Source organism: Desmodus rotundus, unplaced genomic scaffold, assembly GCF_022682495.2.
Source record: "Desmodus rotundus isolate HL8 unplaced genomic scaffold, HLdesRot8A.1 manual_scaffold_322, whole genome shotgun sequence".
NCBI lineage: Eukaryota > Metazoa > Chordata > Mammalia > Chiroptera > Phyllostomidae > Desmodus > Desmodus rotundus.
Genome location: NW_026527393.1, coordinates 38,353 through 51,819, shown reverse-complemented (window position 1 = coordinate 51,819; position 13,467 = coordinate 38,353). Strand labels below are relative to the sequence as shown.

The following is a 13,467-nucleotide window of genomic DNA, read 5'->3' as shown; positions in this document are numbered from 1 at the left end:
GGTGGGGTTAAGAATGTTGATTGGTCCTGCAGGCGGAAGCAAGTGTTGGCACAGGAAGTCGGGACAAAGGCGAGGAAGAACGCGATGGAATTAGTTAGGTGTCCCGAGCACGGTGAGGGGCCAGGGTCTTAGGGTCTTTTGGGGTCTGTCCATCTATCGCGGCATAATTGTGGTCCACCTTCTCTCCTCAGGGACCTTCTGCTTTCTTAAGACCGGCGTCCACGAGGGCCCGAATAAAGGAAAAAGCTTCTACGTCTGCCGGGCGGAGGCGTGCAACTTCGTGCGGGCCACCGAGTAGGTCTCGAGCTGGGCACGACTCCCTGCGACGGCGCGCGGCCTCCTGGGAGGAGCCACCGACTCTCCGCGCCCGGCAGCACTGGGCCTAGGGGCGGTGGGACCTTTGGTCTGGGGAGCCAGGGCCCTTCAAGTAGTCGGTAATCCTAGGACTGCGTCGTGTCTTCGGAAGACGCTCTGCTCCTGGTTGCTGTGTGACCTGAGGCTGGTTACTTACCCTCTCTGGGCCGCCGAGAGCTGTGTAATGGAGGATAGGCATACCTGGATTCCTGTGGTCCTTTCCAGCTCCGGGTTTCTATGTATTTGTCAGGCCTAGGTATCTTCTGCTCGGACATTTCCCCGCTTCCGCCCGTCCCACCCCATTTAAGTGAGGACCTCCGTACCGGCATAGTAGAAAACAGTTCCTTGCTTTGCACTAGTTTGAGGCCCAACTGGTTTTTTACTGTTTAAGGTTCAAACACTCCGATGGCCCCATCTAAAAATAGGATTTAAGTGGTGAGAATGAAAATCCAAAGAAACAGGTTAGGGATTAATGCTCAAAGAAAATCAGATACTTGATTTTACAAAATTGAAAGCTGAGACCCAGAAATATTGAGCATCTCCTTTAAAGTGAGAAGAGTTAATACTGTTATCAAAAGGTTACTGTTTTCTCAGGGCCAGCAGTCCCTAATGAACTTGAAAACTATCACATCATTAAACTTTTTCCTGCTCTCTGCTGAACTTCGGAGAGAAAAATAACTTTCCTCCAGATCATCTAAAGCACACTGTACTGGATATCAACTAGAAAATAAACTTTTAAAAACATGTATGTTAACTTTTCTGAGAAAATATTTTCTTAGCTCTCTAGCACATTTTTTTTTCTTTGAAGGAAATTATGTGGATCCACTTTAATTAAATACAAAATGATTTTGAGTAAAACTGTCAAATCTTAAGCTAGAAGGGACCAACCAAAAATAAGCTATCAGCATATTATGTTAGAGTTTACTACTTATCTCTAATTTCTATACTGAGCTTCTTAGGTTCTGTGTCTAGTTCAAGTTTCATGAAACATGAGAGCATGTTCATATTAGGAATTAAGCATTAGTGGTAGCATAAGACTCGGTTTCACATTAAAGGAGCATCCCTTACATAGGGTGCCATGTATACAAACGTTCTGCTATACACACCAGTACTGTAATATTTGACTTCAAGACAGTAATTTGATACACTCGCTCTATTTGAGATATGTCTGGTAACTAGAATATAAGCAAAATTAAATACCATAGGTCATGGGAGAGTAAAGTATGACAATACTTAAACCTGTTTCCTCTGAAATGTTAAATACATTCTGTCATAATGAGAAAGAAGCGGGAGGAGAGGAGTTAAGTTTATGCCAGTACGGACAAGCGGGTGTGTCGCTAGCATGTGAACACAGGCCGTGACAGCAGGCAGGTCATTAAAGGAAGCGGGGTGGAAGAAAGAAACGGGTGAACCTCAGCAGTCGGTCTTACACTTCAGGCATTCCTGCAGTCGCACAGTGCAGAGGTCTGTGCCACAGTGTAGTTTTAACCTTTGAGTCACAGGGAAAAGTTCTTGATGGTCACTCGTGATTTGGGGGGGTGGGACACGTGCGAGCTGTGGACGCTTTCCCCAGGGGGTGCAGGGAGACCAAAATACCTACGGGATTGACAAACTCGGTGGAGGTCCTGCGTGGGCTCTGACGTTTAAAACCCCTAGTCTGGATGTCATGCTAAAGTGTTGATTCTTTTTCTCCTCAAACAAAATTTCGATTTTTTCTCTCCAGCATTCCCGTTTCTCATTGTTTGTTGCACGAGGGCTTTGTGGTAGAGCTTCAGGGCTTACTTCCACCCAAGAACACGAAAGACTATAGGTAAGTGTCCGAAGGGCCATCTGAGTGTATTGGCTTTTTTTTTTTTTCTTACCTGGAAGAATTAGAGCCAAGTATGTTTTCCTACGATGGACACTACTTTATTGACCATTCATTAAAAAAACAACAGTATTTCTGTATTTATTGAATAACTTCTGAGCTGCACTTTCTCACTGCTGAGCAAAATTTCAGGATTAAACTGCTCCACCTTTGTCCTGTTCAGCCCTCACGTGCACAGTAACACCAGCCCACCAATGGTCATTAACTTGCAGTAACTTGTCCACACTCATTCTGGCAGTCTGATGAGGTGATGTGTGAAAATGTCTAACATATGTTAAGTACTCAATAAGTGTTGCCTTTTTTATGGGAACTCAGAGAAAGGGCAGGAAAGTCTATAAAGATGACATGGTATTCTCGTGAGTATTGAAAGTAAGTAGGAATTCACAAGGAAGGGGTTGTATTTAGCTGATTAATACCCTGCGTTAGGGTACTGAGGCATGAAATAATGGAATTACAAGCATTTGGTTACAAGCATTTGGCATAAGTGATAGTGTCACTTCTGTCTGAGTAGAGACTTTAGGAGGCTGGCCAGGAAGGCAGGGGCCAGGTGTGGGGGTGTTATATGATGTTCTGTGCAGTTTAGAATTTATGTATTCTAGATTGACCCCTCCCCCACACCCCCCAAAATAGAGGCATTCAAGTGCCACCTTCACAGTTTTTACATACCTGAATACTGCCTATTCTCCTGTTTTTCTTAATTGAGCTATGTACACAGTAAGATGCACAGATCTTAAGTGTTCAGCTGGCTGAGCTTCGACAGATGTATATACCCATGCATATGACTAAGACCCCAGTCAAAACAGACTATTTCTATTACCCCATCAAGGGCCATTGGACCCCTTTCTGGTCAATCCTCTTATCCACCATAGGCTGCTGTTTGGATTCATATTGTGTGTATTCTTTTTTTGTCTGACTTTTATGTAACAGTATCTGTGAAATCCTCCATCTGGTTGTGTGTCTCAGTAATTCATTCGTTGTTGCTGAGTCGAATTCCATTTCTGAATTCCACAGTTTGTTTCATGTGCCCATTTGGCATCTGTGTATCTTTTTTGGTAAAGTATCTGTTTAAATCTTTTACTCATTTTTTTAATTGAAATTTTTATTGAGATAATTCTAGATTCACATACAGGTATAAGAAATACACAGAGAGATCCTCAGTAGACTTTACCTAATGGTAACATTTTGAAAATTAAGTATAATATCACAATTAAAATACTTTGATACAATTCACTGATCTTTTTTGTAAAGATAGTTTTACTTATACTAAATGTATATACATTTAGTTATATGCAATTTTATTACATGTAGTTTCATGCATTCACCACCACAATCAAAATATTGAACAGTTCGATTACCATAGTAACTTCCTGTTACCCTCCTATAACTACACCCGCCTACCTCCCGCTGCCCCTTATTCCTGGCGACCATGAATCTGATTTCCATTTCAAAAACGTTACATAAGTGGAATCAGACAGTATGACTTCTGGGGATTTTTGCCCATTTTAAAAATTGTAGGTTTTTTGTTGTTGTTATCGAGTTGGAGGAATTGTTTATGAGTTCTCTATACAAGTCCTTTGGCAGATGTATGAATTATGAATATTTTCTCCTGTTCGTGGTTTTCATTTTCTTAACTGTCTTTTGAAAAGCAGGAGTTTTTAAATTTTTATAATAAAGTTCAGTTTATTATATTTTAATAGTTTCTGCTTTTTTTCTTCTCTTCGAGCAATCTTTGCCTACCCAAGATCACAGATTTCTCCAGTGGTTTCTTATAGAAGTTTTATAGTTCTTTGTTTGTTTAGTCTATGTATGCCCGGCCTCAAATTAACTTTGGGTATCTCATGAGATAAGAGTGGAAGTTTATTTATTTTTTCATGTAATATTAAATGACCGTTATTTAATGGTTTCTGCACTGTTTTTTGAAGACATTTCTTTCTCCGTGGAAAGGCTTGTAAAAACAATTAGTTGACCACTGTGCATGGGTCTCTTTCTGGACTTGCTAATCTGTTCCATCGATCCCTCTGCTTGTTGCCATGCAGCCAGGTGAGATAGTGCGCCTCTTCCAACACTGAGCTAGTGTGGCTATGCTAGGTCCTTTGCATTTCCATGTACAGCACAGAATCAACTTCTCGAATTGCCTCAGAAAGCTCTGTCTGGTTTACAGTGAATCTGTATAGATCATTTTGGGAAGAACTGACATTAATATTGACCTTCCAGTTCCTGAGCATGGCATATTTATTTATCACTGTAAAATTTTCTCTTAGTGGCTGTTGAACAGTTTTCATTATGGAGTTCTGTGCCCTTTTTGTTAATTTTAATCCTCGATGTTTGTGGTTTTTGATGCTGTTATAAACAGAATTTTTAAAACTTTCGCTTTTCTATTGTTTTCTGCTGACAGAGTGGGGCTAGTAACCTTCTAGCACATGGGATCAGGGTGACCACCTGACACCTGAAGCCATTGGCTTACTACCGGGGGCCTCTGCCGTGCAGAAACACTCTCCTAGGCGGTGGGAAACCCCTGAAGAATTTTTGACTCAATCTGCATTTGAATAACATGGGAGAATAAATTAGGTGAAGACTGGAGGGAGGGGGACTGCTGAAATAACAGCCACTGTGAGTGCCGACTGCACAGCTCACTCTCTTATTGCCCTAGTCTCTGCCGCGATAGGTTTCAGTATTCCTGTTTTACAGACTGCCGAGGAAACATTCAGAGCGGTTAGGAAAGGAACCTGAGCTTCCACGGTTATGAAGTGGCACTACTGGGATTCGAACTTAGTGAGAGATGGGCTGGGATTGAGGCAGTGGCAGCGGTGTTTGGCGCAGTCTGCTCAGTGAGTGGTTGCTGAGTTGGGGTTGTGGGTGACAGGAAGGAAGGGGAACATTGGAAGAGGATCGGGGCGTGGCTCACACGTAGAGACTAATGGTGTCTTAGGCGTGTGTGAGACAGCTGGAAGGGTGCGTGCGCAGCTCTGAGGAAAGGTCTAAGCGAAACACAGACTTTAGAGAACTTACATTAATATTTTTCACACGAGGTAGATGTAGCTGAGAGGTGATCATTATTTTAAAATAGAAAAAAAGAAGTATGCTTAGCCCAAATATTACTCGAACTTTAAAAAGGTTGTTTTAGGACAAATAAAATACAGTTCTATAAATTAATTAACAACAAATTAAAAACCAAAAGACAGCAACAAAAATGATGTAGCCAAATGGGTGGCGCAGGCTGGAAACGTCAGCCTGGAGTAGATAGGCCTATGGAAGCTGACTCCCTTTGCCAGAACTCCGGAGACTGACCTCAGGGAATGTAGCCTTTCCTTCCCCCACACTGGGCTTTGTTCTCGGGAACTGAAGGTCCTTCACATATCCTTGAATTAATTAATGTCATTATGTTTGAAGCTTAACCTGAATAGGAGGCAGGTGCAGCAGTGTAATGGCGGTGGGAACCGAGTTGAGGCTGAGATGCCCATTCTCCCTACATTGGAGTGTGGCTGCACTCGTGTGCAGTTCTCCAACTGCAACACCAGATGGCACCCTTCGCCAGCATTGGACCGGCCCTTTGGCCACCGCCCTCCCTGTGGGCAACAAAGGAAGCTATGATAGTCACTCCGTAGAACCAGAGGGAAGAACTCTTGCCTTGACATGAGTGATTTACTGCATAAAAGTGGCACACCTTGATTTACAAATGTGGAACATGGTCACTGAGCTCCTGAGTTCATGCTCTTTTTTTTTTTTCTCCCCAGCCCCGGTCCTTTTACTTTTTATTCTCTAGGATATGGGACAAAATAGGTGGAAATACTCTTTTGCCTATAAATAGTAAAGTAAGTTTTAGTTCTTTGAGTAACTGGTTATAGTGGGATGCTCAAAATATTTTTAGTAACACTTGTGTGGTTAGTGTTGGGGTGGACTTGGCATGCAGGTTATCTAGCCCAGCTATGATTATCCAGGCCGAGGACAGAGAGGCGTTACAGCATCAGCCAGAAGGAACTCAGGCTCCACCGACCCCTGAAGCAGCCCCGTCAGTGAAGCCAGTACTTGGTAGGGGCTGTGGAGTATTGTCCACTTGCTGTACAATGGAAGCACTTCTTGTATATAAAGGCTCTTAGCCCTTTGCAATATGTGTAGCAACTACTTTTCCCAATTTGCTTCTTATCTTCGAATTTGCTCATAGTATTTTTACCATATGGAAGTTTAAAACTTATGTAGCCGAAATTACTGAATTATTTATCCCTCAGCTGCAGGATTTTATGTCTCTTGCTGAGAGAAGCCTTCAGTTTAGAATTACAAAGATAGTCATCTGGTTTTTTCCTAGGATATTTACAGTTATATTTTTTACATCTCCATTTTTGTTCCATCTTGGGTTTTAGTGTAAAAGCAGTGAACCCCATTCCTAAGTGCCCTGTGACAGACCGGGCCGAGAATCAGGCGTAGGAAGGTGCCCAGCACGCCAGCCCTCTGCACCTGCTGGGGCGCTGAAGTGGCTGCGTTCAAACGCCACATGCTCCTGTGACTCTAAGACCTGCAGTGAGGGACTCTGGCTAATGGAGGCCACTGAGAAAGTGGAGGAATTCAGACTTGAACTGGGTCTTGAATGATCTTTAACATTTGGACAGAGAAAAGGACAAGGAAGTGTTCCAGGCTGTACACAGAAGTGTTGTTATAGGACTAGGCCCCTGTGGCCACAGGAGCGGACTAATGATTGCCGTTACATATTAAGTTCTTGCTGTACATGTGTTAATGCACTTGATCTTCACAGTGACCAAATGAGGTATGTAGGGGGGGGGTTTTGTTGTTTTTTTTACCATTTTACAGAAAAGTAAACTGCCACAGGGGCTCGTTAAATGCGGTGTCTTTGTTTTTGGAGCTCATTATGTGATAGGGCTGGGATTTGGACCAACAGAGCGTGGTTGTGGAATCTGGAAGAATCCCAGCCTGGTTACGATGCTGGGTTGGACAGTGAGCCATTAGTAAGAAGGGAGGGTTTGCCTTCTGATGAGGAAGGCAGAGAAGAGGTCCGGCTTCCACTAGTTGGTTTCTTCATCATTGTTGTTTGTAACCTGTGTCCTGGAAGATAGTTAATAAACTGCAGAAATTACATTGTTTTTCATAGTGGAATCACTATTTGCTTTCTCTGTGAGCATGTAGTTCTACTGCTTTCTTTGTTAATTTACGGTTTAATACACAAAGCAAGCTTTTTAACCTACATAAGAACAAGCCACTCCAAATCTATTTTAATAGCAATGGAGATGAAGCATTTCTAGCACTGTGCCAGCACACAGTAGGTGTTCAGTATGCAGTGTTTTCTTCTCTCTCCAGTCTTTCCCATCTCCTGAAAGTCTACATGGCTTGGGCCTTAAAACAGATACTATTTATGAAATCTTCTTGCAGTAGAGATTTCAAGTGCTAAATACACTTTAAACAACAGCAGCAATTTGTTCATTTATTTTGATAAGTAGTAGTACTCCCTAATAGTAGCCAGTACTTTGAATTTTTATGCATTCAAAGCATTTCAGAAATTTTATTATACATGTTCAATCTTATATCCTATTATAGTGAGAAAAAGAGACCAATGCACTTTTTTTTTTGAGTTGTGGGCCTGACTGGGAAAACAGTGAGTTTATACAAGAGGGGCTGGACCTATTTTCTTTTTAGTTTGACTTTTATGGAACACCTGTCTGTTTGGGGTTTCTCATCTTTGCTTTCATGTCCAGGTAAAGTAAAGGCCTCGAGGGATCGAGACCTGCTCAGGATTCATTTTCAATTAGGACTCAGGCTGTTCAGATTCATGTTGAGTATCACTGGACTCGTTTAAGAAGTTAGAAGAACAAGAAATAAAAGAGGAAGAAGGAATTTATGTAGGTAAAAATTGAATTTAATGAGTTAGAAAACAGCAAAAAGAGAATAAAATCTAGAAGCTAAGTGATCAAGAAAAACAGAAAGCACTGATACACAGCATGAGAAGTAAGCTCCCCTCCTGGTGTGTTAAAACACATGTGAGATGACTTGTGTGTAAGGTCAATTGTTGTGACATTGCTCTTAATAGTAAAGGATTGGAGACAGCCATGTCCATCAAGAGGGGTCTGGTTAGATAAATAATGGAACATCTCCAAAGTAGCTGTGTATGAAGCTGTGCAGCTGTAAAAACACATACCAGAGGACCCTAGAAAAACTGAAATTATCTTCTGGAGGGTGGGCCCTAGTACAGGCTTCCCCTGCTGGTTAAGATTTCTAGGAACCCATCTATATCACTGTACCAGCTGGTGTTGTTGTGAGAGGTTGTGTTTGGCTTCAGTGAATTTTTTTGAAGACTCTTTTAACGCATTTTTCCATGTTATGATGGGCGATTTAAGAGCACATCTGCCCACACTGCGCTGAGTATTTGCCAGTTTTTGACAAAAAAACTGCACAACCCCTGTGCCCCACCTTCCCTATTCCACAGTCTTACTCCAGAGTGACTTTTTTTTTGTTTCCCTGGATGAAAAAAGTCCTCAAAGGAAAACATTTTGCCTCTGTGGAAGAGCTGAAACAAAAAAAATGGCAGAAACACTAAAAGGCATCAAAATTGATGTGTTCAAAAACGGTTTTGAACAGTGGGAAAAAGTTTTGCAAAGTGTATTGCATCAAATGAAGAGTACTTTGTGACTGAAGTTTAAACATGTAAGAATAAATACACAACTTTTTATAAATAAATTCTGGGTTTTTTGGGTCCCCCTCTTGTATATAAAATATGTATAGGGTATGGTAGAGGGGTGCTTTTCACTGCCGTTTTACAGTTTTTGATAGAGTACACTACCTATTAAACAACTAAGTAAATGTATATGTTTAAACCTTTTATTTAACTGATTAAAAATCTTTGAGGAGTTATTTTAGTTAACAAAAAAAATTGATTAATTCAGTTTTTTTTTCAGCAATACTTAACTATAAGGCAAGGCATTGTTAGAAATAAAGAGATCATATGTGGTTGTTGCCTTCCAGTTGTTAAAAATATAGTCAGGGAGACGGGTACAAATGCAATACAACCAAGTACAACGGAAATGCAACAGCAGTGCAGTGGCTGAAGAGGGAAGGGACTGTGAGAGAACCCCGCGAAGGAGGAATGACTTGAACGGGACGTTGAGGGACCCGAAGGACTGCAGTAGCCAGTGATTTGGGAGGCGGGGGGCAAACAGGGACGAAGAGGAGTCCTGTGGGCAGAGGGATGCACACGCGAAGTCTGGTAGGCCGGAGAGCACGGTTTGATGTGAGAACGGGGCGGTGCAGCCCTTTCTGCGTAGCTGGAGTGCAGGCTGTTCGCACGTGCCGGACCAGCTTGCCCTGGGATGGAAGACTCCTCGTCTTTCTCTTTAAGGGGATATCGCGAATACGTACAAAAGGGACAGGATGGAGCAGTGCAGCCCAGGGGCTCCGACAGTGACCAGCTCCTGGCTCGTCTTGTCACATCCATACCTATTCCTGCCATATTTTGAAACAGATCCCAGATAACATAATTTCTTCTGTAAATATTTTAGTATGTAGCTCTAAAAGGGATGGGCTCTTTTTTTGTTTTTTAAACCGCTTTGAGTATAAGCTTCTATTAGATTCGTGAATATCATAAATAGTTTATTTTTTAGTAGTTTTGGTTTTGTTTATATCAGGTCAAATAAGGTTTACCCATTGCAACTGGTTGATTTTTCTCTCAAGTCTCTTAACTTTCCCCTCCGTCATTTTTTCTCTCGTAATTTATCTGCTGAAGGGATCAAGTCGTTTGTTGGAGAGCAGTTGCCACTTTCAGGATTTTGCAGATTACATCCGCATGGTCTGGTTTTACATGTTTCTCTGCTGTTTGCGTGTCTTGTAAATTGGTCGTTGGATCTAGGGGTTTGACCAGATTAGGCTGGTTTTTGTTTCTTTTGGTTCTGCTTAGTATTCCATCTATCTGTTTGATTTATTTTTAGCTTTGTAGGTAGGATGGCTGCTGCCCATCAGGGACACATAAGGTCTGGGCATCACTGTTTTTCTGATTTTAGCAGCTGCTGCTGGTCAGTGTCTTCCTCTCAGTCACTCTTTACTGAGTAAAAAGAGTACATCGGTGCATGCACCCTGGTTACCGTGACACCCCCGATTCACCTTTTAGCCCTTATGAGTATCCTGGGCAATAGAGGGCTTTTAAAGGTCCATGGAAGAGTAATTGGTTTCAAGCGACCTTTCAGAACCAGTATCAAGTAGTTATAAAATGTTTTCTTGGATTAAAAACAAGTTTATCTCTTGTTTTAATGGATTTTCACAGCCTTGATTATTTGTGTTTTACACTTCATTAGATTGTTCTTCCGGTGCATTAGAAGTAAGACCGAGAGGAAGCAATGGTGTGGGTATATCCCCTGGCAGGTAGGAGTTATTCACCTGTTTTCAAACGTGCTATGTTAAGACTGTTTAACCTGTGCCATCACCTGGAAAGACCTTGAAATACAATATAAACTACATGGTCTTCATCATACTGTCTCTGAAAGGCAGTTCTTTTCTTTAAGGAAGGTAGGCCACATTGGGACTTGTAATTCAAAAGACTACTTGGTTATATTCAAGATTTAATTATCTGTCTCCTATTTCATTTACCTAAGTATTTCCTGGGGCCTTAAATATAGTCGGTATTCTAATTAGGGAAAAATTTAATTTACTTGACTAACTTCAGTATCTTTTTATAGACTGATATCTCCTTGATGTTGGTAAAATAAGCTAAGTATAATTTACGAACTTCTAGAATATGAAAGCTGGGAGAGATCCTGCAAATATTCGCTGTATGAGAAACTAGACCGAGGGGGGTGATGAAACTTGTTTCCATGCAGGGATAGCTTGAACTTAGGATTCTGGATTCCTGCAGTGAAAGCTGCCTAAAGCCAAACCAAGTAAGCACGGGGCCTCACTTCGGTTTGGGGAAAAGCTCATCGTGAGAGGACAGTTTTTCATGAAAAGTACCCACTGTGGCTCTTGCCATCGGAAAGGTGCTCTGCTTTCGGCACCACGTGTCCAAGGCCTGGAAAGGCAGGGCTCATGGCCAGAAGCATTGAAATCGCTGTTAATACTGCATGAGTTTGGCTTGTGGTCTTTTCTAGAGGCAGAGATAGTCTCAGGCATGTTCAGAAATATCGACCTGTTTCCATTTCCTCTGAAAAAAAGACATTGTAGACATAGAGTTTGCATTAATATATTAAAATTATGTTCTTTGTCCTGTAGGACCCTAGTTCCAAAGAGCATTCTGTAACCAGTAAGTCCCAGCATGCATCTGAGCCATTTCATTACCCTCCCGTCCAGCAGAGAAACCCGTTCAAGGTACTTGACAAGAATCAAGAACCACCTCTCTGGAAACAGTTCGTCAAAGGCGAAGATAAGGAAAAGATGGCTGATCAGAGGCAAAGGGAAAAGGGAGACCTGCTCCTGGATCAAAAGAAGGAACAGAGGCCTGAATCTAACTGCCGGGTGGAAAAAGATCTCTCACCTGGCCTGGTGGTAGAGGAAAAACCTGCAGGTCAAGAGCAGCCACGAGGGGAGAAAACAGAGCTTCCACGTGAAGCAAAGGAGATTGAAGGGAGGCACAAAAAGAACCTTTTTGAAATCAGATCCAAACAGTGCCATGGTAATGAGCCGAGAAAACCATCTGCTTCTACTCAGGAGAAACCAAAGGGTGAGAATCATTATGTCCAAAAAGAATCAGAACCTCTGAGAGAAAAGGAAACCAAGCCTTTACCTCAAATTGTTCGCAGCCAAAACCCACTAAACAAGCCCCTGGAAGGGGAACACCTCAGCAAGGAGCAGCCCAAGAGCCGGGAGGCTAGAGAAACAAAGGCCAAGGACGATCGGAGCATGCAGGCCGCCCAGGAGATGCTGCCCCAGGGCCATTTCCAGGCTCAGTCTCAGGCCCGTCACGCACCTGCTCCAAAAGGACCAGCCAGCCAGTCCACGCCACCCGCTGCCGGGCCTTCCCTGGGAGAGCGGCGAGCAGCGGACACAGGCAGCGGTGACAGTGAGGAAGATGATGTGGTTTTTGTTTCCTCTCAGCCAGGGTGCCCCTCACTCTCAGACATGACTCCGGACCCACAGAAGAAGGAGAACCTCCAACTCCCTGGTCAAACTGTGCAAAGGAAAATGTCTCCTGTCTCGGGTGTTTCCAGGAAGGTAGAACCTTTAGACCCAGCAGGCCAGCGTGCGCACCTCATGACCCAGCTCAAACAGAAGAAGGTAATGCTGACTTGCGCTTTGGTGTGAAGGTCAGAGCTCTGCTTACTGTGGGCGGCTGGGGACTCCACACACGCGTTAAAGATGTTAATGTGAGCAAAGTTTTATTGGAGGGTGTTTATTTCTGCCTTTTCCTATGTTTATATTTTCAGGATTGGTAAGTCAGCTAGGTTTTATTTTTAACTTTTGGTTTTCACACATAGTTAAAAGACCATAATTTCAGAGTTTTAGCATTTTGGGTATTTTAATCTGAAGCATTGTATTTCTAACAACTTGAGAGGAGCGACCCACTCTATTGGACCTGTTTTTCAGAGCACGCTGGCCTCGGTGAACATTCAGGTTCTTCCAGACAAAGGTCAGAAGTTGCTCAAGCAAATCCAGGAGTTGGAGGACGCGCTGGGTGCTCTCGCCCTCTCCCCAGAGCCAGGTAAACACGGGCTGTGCCCGAGAACTTGAGGTTTGCATGAACTTCACAAGAGACACTCAAGAAGCCATCTTGGTGAAGAATGTTGACTCATTCACCTTCCCATTTTGTTACCTGCTTCTGAGCTTCCTTTTAAATGACATCTGTAATTTATAAAAGCTTTTTCCTATTTCCTGTGGTCCCAACTGCCTTTCCCATTGTTTTATGTGCCTGTTTAAATGCTACACTGTAGGAAGCCTTCCCCAGCTTGTTGGGATAGTGGTCATCCCCACCGTCTCTTGCCCTCACCTTAAACATATAATTCCTTTACTTTTCTGAACTTCAATCTGTTCTTCCCATGTTTGTTGAACAGGCTCTGATGAGAAGAGTAACACTCAAGTACCACAACAGAGTAGCTTCACAAAAACTACCACGGACCCTCCCCATTTGGTGCCAGCCAAACCCCTGCCGGGTCAGGATCTGCAGCGTCTGGGTCCTCCTCTAGGACTGAAGGCTGCCTGCCAGGTAGCTGCTGGGCAGTCCAGTCAGAGCTATGGAGGTAAGATCCAGGGGCCTGGCCCTGGTGGGAATCTGCGCCTATGGGGTCAGATTCTGGCGAGTGGATGTCTGTGTGTGCTCGTGAAGG

General features: G+C 43.0%; 1 protein-coding gene across 6 annotated transcripts in view; it reads left to right on the top strand.

Annotated features, from left to right (window-relative positions):
• The first annotated feature begins 59 nt into the window (after positions 1 to 59).
• TTF2 (transcription termination factor 2) overlaps positions 60 to 13,467 on the top strand; it is a 35,542-nt gene continuing 22,134 nt past the window's right edge. The window contains exons 1-7 of one of the 6 annotated variants that reach the window (XM_045203783.2): positions 60 to 112; positions 192 to 294; positions 2,078 to 2,164; positions 10,510 to 10,576; positions 11,501 to 12,421; positions 12,731 to 12,845; positions 13,195 to 13,380. In XM_045203783.2, the coding sequence (XP_045059718.2) occupies positions 85 to 112; positions 192 to 294; positions 2,078 to 2,164; positions 10,510 to 10,576; positions 11,501 to 12,421; positions 12,731 to 12,845; positions 13,195 to 13,380 (1,507 nt within the window). In that variant the 5' untranslated portion in view covers positions 60 to 84. Of the gene's footprint in view, positions 113 to 191; positions 611 to 2,077; positions 2,165 to 10,509; positions 10,577 to 11,419; positions 12,422 to 12,730; positions 12,846 to 13,194; positions 13,381 to 13,467 lie in introns of all 6 variants that reach the window. The other 5 variants (XM_045203782.2, XM_024570647.3, XM_053917821.2 and 2 more) reach the window with 5 other exon arrangements.